The following is an 8,598-nucleotide window of genomic DNA, read 5'->3' on the forward strand; positions in this document are numbered from 1 at the left end:
ATTAAAATCCAATGTAGAGATGGGTTTGTCTTTTACGCTATCGTATTGCGGTCTTTCTGCGGTCCTCCCCTCACTACATCTGAAGCTGAGACAAAGAAAGCTGTTTAATTCTCACAGTATCTGAAGCCGATCAGAATGCACGTTACAGGAAGCACTGGAGGAGAGGATAACAAACGAATGCAAACAACATGGTTATTGGTTCAGTACTTTACTTTGAAAAAAAATGAGATTTACGCCATAGGAAATCTCATATACAGTGAGGAGAGGACTGTAGAAAAATAAAGACTGTAGTATGATAGTGTAAAAGACCGACACATCTCTACATCGGATTTTAATCAGATTGAGATTACTCTTTTCTCATTGACATTTCCGTGACAACACAACTTTCGACAGATACTGTAGGTATTTACTGATATCACATGCACAAGCCAAGTTTGTTGTCTTCAAATTCACAGAAGGGGGATCCACTCTACAATTGTTCTTTGTCACAACAACCTGTGTCTGCATCAAAGATTGCATGTTTGGACTTTTATAATGTCTGTCTTTCATGAACAAATTGAGCACTGGCTAGCTGTTGTGTAAGATTACATCACAGACAGTAGAGATTATGAAGTCTTGGTGATGACAGATCAGAAAGATAGATCTGTGAAACAATTTTGTTTTACATTGTTTCAACTTTTGGATATGGAAAAAGTAATCAGACTCAATTTTGTTATTTTCAGATTAAAATTATAGAAAATGTTTCCATTTTGGGTCTCATTGTCAAAAAATGGGATAAAAATGTATTGAGACTAAAGTTAGACTCTGAGAGAATGAGGAGTTTTAAGCAGAGCTAATCTCATTGATGTACCTTCAGCTTGATTGTCAATAATTCCTATGTGTACTTCTGTTGCCTTAACTTTCCTGAAGAATAGTCCACAGTTTGACAATGTCAAGGTGAATTGTTTTCTGCAACAGTTGTTGATCATTCAGATTCCACAGTCTTTTGACCTACATCTCAGATAGTCAATAAATTACCCTTAGCAGATCACATTGTAGTTCATCAATTGACCACTCAGTGAAATCAACAGTCGTATATATCGTTGATTCTCAATCGCAGTGTCCTAATTGAGTGCATGGAAGATCATATAACATGTTCAACAACCAATAAACAAACAGTTAACAATCAAAGCAAATCCCGGTTAAATCCATTGAAAAAAATTTAAGGACTTTGTTAATTAAGAAATGATGTCAGGTTTTTCGATAAGGGTGAGCATGTCCTGTCTTACATCTGGCACATGCCACATATCAATGTAAGATCATAGTAGTAAATTTTCACAGTGAATGGACATGTACCATGGGTGATCTCATCGATGACATCTGAGATTGTGTCCTGCAGAAACACCACACATATACTTTGCAGACAACACTATTGGCTTGTGCATGAAAGAAGTAGAGTAGTTGATTATTCCTTGATTATTTCTCCTCATTCATCTGGGAAATCACTAACAATAACTGTCTGTGTTCCGCAAATCTTTTCTGTATTTGCTGGACACCAGCCCTGTATTTGTGTAAGTCCAGTGGTCCTGCCACCATATTACAAGTTCGGCACATATTCACCACCCTGCAGTTTTATTTTATATTCACTGGCCTGTGGGCTCAGTGTAGTGGCAAATTGACTCACCTGAGCAAATACATTGTATGCTCCAGCCTAGCTGTGATATCGCAGCAGTACTTATGGCGTGTACCGAACGCGTTCGGGTCATTTGGGTCATCGCCACAGTCCCGCTGCAAGCCAAACCATGGGCTTCGTTGGCAGTTTACTACGAAACCGACCGGTGTCGTAGGTTTAGCTCGCAAAATAATGAACTATATTAGCCTTTGAATAAATAAACATATCATCTTTATCATTGGCTATCTGAGAATCATTCTGTACGCCTGCTAACTTCCTTGACGATAAGAACACGTATTTTCGACCATTTTCCCGTGAGCAGTCGACGATTTCTGTGATGTTTGCCCGATCACGCGTACAACGTACTGAATACGTTGGAGGTCAAAAGTTCAAATTCGAGTCGGAACCATCGACGCATTGACGACTCACCGAAAAACGGTCGAAAATACATGTTGTCACAGTCGGGTTCGTTTGCAGGAGTAGAAGATGAGTTGCAGATAGTCAGTGATATAGTAGGTGTAATTTGATTTATTCCAAGCTTTATCTATTTTATTATTTTGCGAGCTAAATCTACAACACCAGTCGGTGTTTTAGTAAACTGCCAAAAAAGCCAATGCATTGGCTCGCAGCGGGACTGTGGCGATGACCTCAATGACCCGAGCACGTTCGATACACGCCACAAGTACCGCTGCAATATCACAGCTAGCTCCAGCCCTGTGATGTCAGACCACTGGATTTACTCACACCCAGCATAGTGACTGTGAAGCCGACTGTCTTTGACATGTGTTTAATACAATTATCAAATCATGCGAGATTTCATCAGATGAAAGAAAAGGAAAAATGAAAGGGAATAACATGTAATTATCATATCGAAATAATTGACAATAATTTTTCCAACAACATCAATAAATCTGCACATCATAAATCATGGCAGACGCTTGAAATGCTAGGAATAAATTAGCAAATTATAGCTTCTGAACTTTTTTTTCAGCAAGGTAAAATTCTTTGGAAAACTGCAAAGAAGGAAATAATGTGCTGATATTAATATCATAACTTCTCTAAATCATGTAACCCAACAGCTAGCCAAGCCTGCCTGCAGTAGATCTAGTCGCTGATTGTAAAAAGGCATACATGTAATATTTCTCTCATGCATAATCGTAATTTGGCCATACATCTAATTTGTTCTATAGATAAATGACGACATGGGATTGTGACATGAGCTGGACCATAGAGCAAGTGTAATATCATTAATTAAATAACCTTTTAATTAAATTTACATAAAAAACAAAAAAAAACGTATTTTGCATCTCTGATAATTTATCATTGCTTCTGAACTGCGAGCTGTTGATTTTCAAATAATATTGTTTGTTTTTTTGTCCATTTTCGTTAGTATTGTAAATGATTTTATTGCCTATTCTATCTCAGTTCTGCTCTGCCAATCTGTACCAAAGTAGATGCTTATGCAAAGACAGAATACTCTAAACATTCTGCATACAACATATACTGAAAAATTATAGGGGAAAAAAGGAATGAATATTTTTGTTTAGGTTTGTATCCAAGCATGAAATTATCATGCATGTATGCATATTGCTCAGAGTCTTCAAGTACCGTATATAAAAATAATTTGAGTTCTTCCTGACAATGTGCGGTACGCTGTATCATCTCTTTGCCAAAAACGGATCATGTAGACAGCAAAGAAAAGTAGTTATCACTGTTTTAGTGATCCAAAAATTTCATTTAATGATGGGAAAACAATTTTTGTCATGTTTCGTGATTCCCCAAATTTACCAGTAATCATCAGTTATCATTTCTAAAATGAAGTCTGGGTCTGTCACATTCAATTTAGTCCAACCCTTGCTACTTGCATCTTTGTAGTCAAGGAAACAACAAAACTCCCTAGGTGTCTTAGTTTGAAGAAGTGGCTTATGGTCCCATTTTTCTTCAGTTTACATTTTGTGGTATCTCTTAAATTCATTCCAGCCATTCATTCTTTCAGTGATCTGACGGTTACATCAGCCACAGTTGTGCTTTATCTTCTAAAGATTATTGTCAAATTGTTTTGAGAGAAAGAATCAAGATTTAATCCCATCCTTTGCTAAATTGCTTCATGCAATGAATGGGCTAGTTCAGTATGTAAGAAAATGAACAATATGGATAGGTTAAATAAAAATCAGACAATTGCTTTCCTGCAACTTTTGATGGAAAGAAAAGCATAAAAGCTAGAATGGTAATGATATGGCTAAAAATAATGCACAGAATATTAGGATACAGAAAACAAGAAGTATTGCTAAAGTTGTCATATTAGTCTTTGCTGAGATTATACAAAGGTTTGTAATCAGACATGTAAGTTTATTGCTTGCTGCATTGAATCTCTAAAAGTAATCCCAGAAATGCCAAAATTAACCCTTTCACCACCCGGGCATAGTTTAATCTCTTTGTTCATTGTGGCATGGTTGAACCTATTCATGGAAAAGGGGGTGGAAGGGTTTAATTAATTAGATACATGTATTGTTAGGTGCTTGCCTAGTTTGTAGTAGTGACATAGATGCATAGTTTAACGTGTTTTTGTTTCTTCTTTAGTAAAAGAAACATCTCTCAGAATGAAATTTTGTTTATTTGTGTCAGGTGGTTTTCTTGATGGAGAAGTTTTGTTTGTGTATTTGGGGCTTTGTTTATCTTGGCCTTACTGTGATTGTTCATTATTGTGTGTTGTACTTTTCTTCAGGAGGACGAAGAGGACTCAACCAGTGCAATAGGGACCAACAGAAATACTTGGATGACATTTGATGATGATTTCTCAACCGAGAAAGCTATGAAGGCTGCCAAGAATGACACAGCACTCAGTAGATCAAGCGGTGAAAGACTTATCGACCTTGCAAGCTCAACAACCGACAGTTGTCGGGTTACCGTTAAACGACAGCCCCCGGTGGTGCCGCCGAGGCCAGTCAGCGTTCGCAAGTCGGTGGTGAAAATTGAAGTGACGGCAACATCTCCAAATGACACTAAACCGCCACTGCCAGCAAGTCTAATCGATTCACCACTACCTCTCAGCCTCTCCAACCCACAGATTACAAGTAACAACATTGCTGCCCAACAGCCTAGGCATAACTACAGATCTCCACAAGGACCAGAGTACGGTTTCGGTACCGACAGCTGGTCGTCGACAGGCAACATCCAAGGACCTCAAACTGCCACTAGTTTTAACAATCCTGCATTCAGGCCGTCAAATGAGTCGCAGTCATCTGTAGCACGGAGTAACCTGCCAGACCTACTGCTCAGCACCCCTGCCATGTCCGGCAGTGCCCCGATTCTCATGCCAAACGTATCAGGCACCTCTGCAACGTCAGCCAATAAGAAACCAGGGGACACCAGTACTGTAGATCCATTTGCCGATCTTGTTTCGCAGACCAGAGCATCATTTCAGAAGGATAAACCAGTGGACAACCAACAAAGTAATAATCCATTGGCATCTCTCTGAATGTAAATAGGAAAATAAAACCAAAGGAGTCTTCAACACCAGCAGGGAACTTCAGATTTTGTCTTCAGTGTCAGTCATTGGAAATATATGTACTTAAAGGAAACTTGTCAAGAAATTTTGCCACAATAACTGGATGTTCATATTTCATATTTAAAAAGAAATCACCGTAAATTTTGGTCAACAGTTGGTTGTATTTTACTGGAGAGTAATTTCTCAAGCTGTGTTTATTTAAAAGCCTTGTTTCTGTCAGGTTTTATTGCATTGGAGTGCAAAGATTGTATATATAAGCTGAAATTATGAATTATGCTCAAGTACCAGGATACCTCACGTGTGTGACAAGAAACGCGATATACCAAGAGTTGAGAGAAAATTAAGTAAAAAATCAACCGCAGTTACCGTACCAATAATGGTTAAATATATAACAGTCGAGCTACTCTGACGCTGTTCACCTCCCTCTACTTAGTGGTATGATCCCACTCAGCATGTTATTATGCATTATGAGTTATTTATTATTTAAATAGGGGTGTTTTTTATCTGCCATTACTGAGGTGTTGTTGGGGGTCACTGCTGCCAGTGTGTGATTTTAAAGGTTGATGAATTAGTGATCTTGGTTGTTGAAAATAAATGTGAGTTTTCCATGAAATGAGCTGGATTTAGAAACCAAGCAAGACATCTCAATCCAACTGCAGCTTTCTCGTTTTCAAAATGAAAGATTTAATTTGAAACTTTAGGAACTATCTTTAGATAAGGGTGGTAGTAGGTTTTACTAGCTGGGCCCCTACTTGTGGTCTTCAGATGTGTGAGATCAAGCGCATATGCAACATTTTATGGACGCGGTGAAACAATGGGCTACCCTGATCTGCACAAATTCCCTAATTTTTGGGCATATTTACTGTATGTGAATGAGTTAAATATGTGAACCAATCAGAACACAGGGCTGTGATGTGACCTTTTGCTGACCTTGATGGCTGCATGTTCAGTATCTGTCAAGTAAACAATAACACATGCTGTCATCATGCATCTCACGATGTCACTCAGGCTCATGAATATTTGGTATCAACAGATTTTTTGTAAATAAACCAACTAGTCTGCGGTATTTTACATTCAGCAAATTATGTGGATATCAGCTTGGATTGAAATAGAACCTTTGCTAGGGTTAGTGTGTACATACACCACCTATGGTTCATGGTAAATCATCAGCACTGTGTGTGTTTTGCATGTTGACAGAAAAAAAGGAATGAAGAAAATGCACATGCGAAAGATGATATGTCACCACAGCCTGTGTAGATTTCCTAACCAACCTAGACATGAAAACTGATTGGTGTGAATGATATATTGATTTCTTGCTCGTTTCTTTCATGCTTTTTTTCTACTCCGTCACATTGCTATCAGCATTCTTGGTATCAGTTTTAAATTGGGTGAAGTCAAAACTTGACATTTTTTAAGTACAGTAGTCTCAGCTTCATGTGTTCGAAATGAAAAGGGACATGTGACCCTGTAATACTTAGATCCAACCACATGTAGCAGATTTTATTGCTGATATGAACCAGATTGAATTCACTGGCTGTATAAAAATGATATTTAGCGGGTGTCTCTTTTCCTCAGAAGGCTTAAACTTGGCTTTTCAAAATAATGTTTTCTCAGAGGAAATTCCCTTGCCATTTTGAGGTGACAATGACCTTATGACTGGCCTTGAATGCAATGTGTTTTGGTTTTCATCCATACAATTGACTCAGTCAACATTCTCACCAAATCAACTGATGTGGAATTGGAAAATTTGTTTCAGAAAAGACATCTCATACAAAAGAAAAGATGGTACAGCGTGTTCATGACAACCATGTATGTCTGACTGAAAAGCATCAACAGGGTTAAAGTTTAAAACAACTCGCATTTATGGCACATTTGAGCTTCACTATGAATGGAAACCCTTCCAATAAGCCTTTTTGAAAGCAGCTGGGTCCCCTGGTTCCACTCTCTAGAGATATTCCTGGAATTGTGACAGGTTTCCTATCAGAGATTGGGTTGAACTCAAAACATACTGGCAATTGTATTATGTATGGCAGATAAATCCAACATTTGATGGAAGAGACTCATCTTTTTTCATGAAGTGTAAAGAATTATTCAACATAAAAGGAAATGAGAGAAAGACTAGTATTTGCCCAATTATCATTTTTTTTCTCATTGAACTTACACGGCAACATTTAGTTTAAAGTGGCTGAAATCATTAAATGCGCTTTCATTGAACTTTTAATTCTTGCTGGCAAGAAAATTGGTGTACAATATTTCTGAATAAATATTTTTGCTCTGTCAAATTCTGTATGGAATAGGAAGAAAGTGTGGAATTTCTTGCATTCTACGATAGCCAACATCAAAAGTGCTGTCATATTTACAATTTTTTTTATGTGAATTAATAATTGCCTGTTATTTTCAAATGTTTTCTTTTTGCGTGGTAGCTAAAAGCAGATATTTTAGTGGCTGTTATGCCTGCAGAAAGAAAGAACTATTTCCAATGAAAGGTGGGGGGGGGGGGGGGTATATTTCAGGCAGATGGGGTAGGAGAAAAAATTTTCTTTTGATGAGTTAATTTCCTTGCCAAGGTACCATGTAGTACTGAAACTGTGTGTGTATATACATCGATATATATACTATTTTAGAAGAATAAAATAGTTTGTACAGAAAGTTTATATGGAGTACACTTCACCATATTCATTGAGCCCACATGCCACAGACGACAGAATCAAAGTTTATGACCTTACAACAGTATAATCAGAGAAGCACATTTTTCTAACAAGACGTAGTTGATTGCTTTTGTTCGATTCGCATAGCTTGTCAGCATTTGTGTAATTTGCATATTTCTTTTTCATAAAACACTTAACCAGGGGAAATGATCAAATCGAAACATTTAGCCGTTTGATAGACCCATCACATAATATGATTCGCACTTCGAGCTACATCCGAAGCAGTGACCATCTCCAGTGTTGCCAGGTAGTTCAGAGTCGGCGTGGTGAAGCGCCCTCACACGACAGTCTAAAGCAGTCAACGGTCACGTTTTCAACCATCTGTGTTGGGTTACCAAGTCTGCATTCAGATTATGTGGGACGGATTCAAAGAGATCCAGATTTGTACACTAGTATACATGTCAACTAAATTGTAAATGGTGGCATTGTTGTTGGTTTTGTTATCCGCCGATCTCGTATCGCCTCGACTCATGGCGTGACCCCAGAAGAGGGCTGACCCCAATGTGAAAAATTCACTAAAACAGTATACATAATGGACATTAACAAAAAGCCTGTACATGTGTAAACAGCACTGTTATTATAATTTTTGACAAGTTAATTCTGATCAAGTCTAGATTTCAACAGTGAACGGTAACTAGTGCATTCTACACGTGCGTGCGCTGTGTTTACAAGCTAAATAATAGGTGTTTAATGTGCTTTGGGAAGTAGAACAAGAATTTGCAATTTACAAA

At 37.9% G+C, this 8,598-nt stretch overlaps 1 protein-coding gene across 26 annotated transcripts in view; it reads left to right on the top strand.

Moving 5' to 3' along the window:
- The window catches only part of LOC139152509 (DENN domain-containing protein 1A-like), a 70,044-nt gene extending 62,236 nt beyond the window's left edge, over positions 1-7,808 (top strand). For 21 of the 26 annotated variants that reach the window (XM_070725669.1, XM_070725671.1, XM_070725680.1 and 18 more), the window contains one exon: positions 4,377-7,808. In XM_070725669.1, coding sequence (XP_070581770.1) covers positions 4,377-5,129 — 753 coding nt within the window. In that variant the 3' untranslated portion in view covers positions 5,130-7,808. Of the gene's footprint in view, positions 1-2,841; positions 2,890-4,376 lie in introns of all 26 variants that reach the window. The other 5 variants (XM_070725691.1, XM_070725692.1, XM_070725695.1 and 2 more) reach the window with 1 other exon arrangement.
- Positions 7,809-8,598: the final 790 nt, after the last annotated feature.

Source organism: Ptychodera flava, chromosome 16 (genome assembly GCF_041260155.1).
Source record: "Ptychodera flava strain L36383 chromosome 16, AS_Pfla_20210202, whole genome shotgun sequence".
NCBI lineage: Eukaryota > Metazoa > Hemichordata > Enteropneusta > Ptychoderidae > Ptychodera > Ptychodera flava.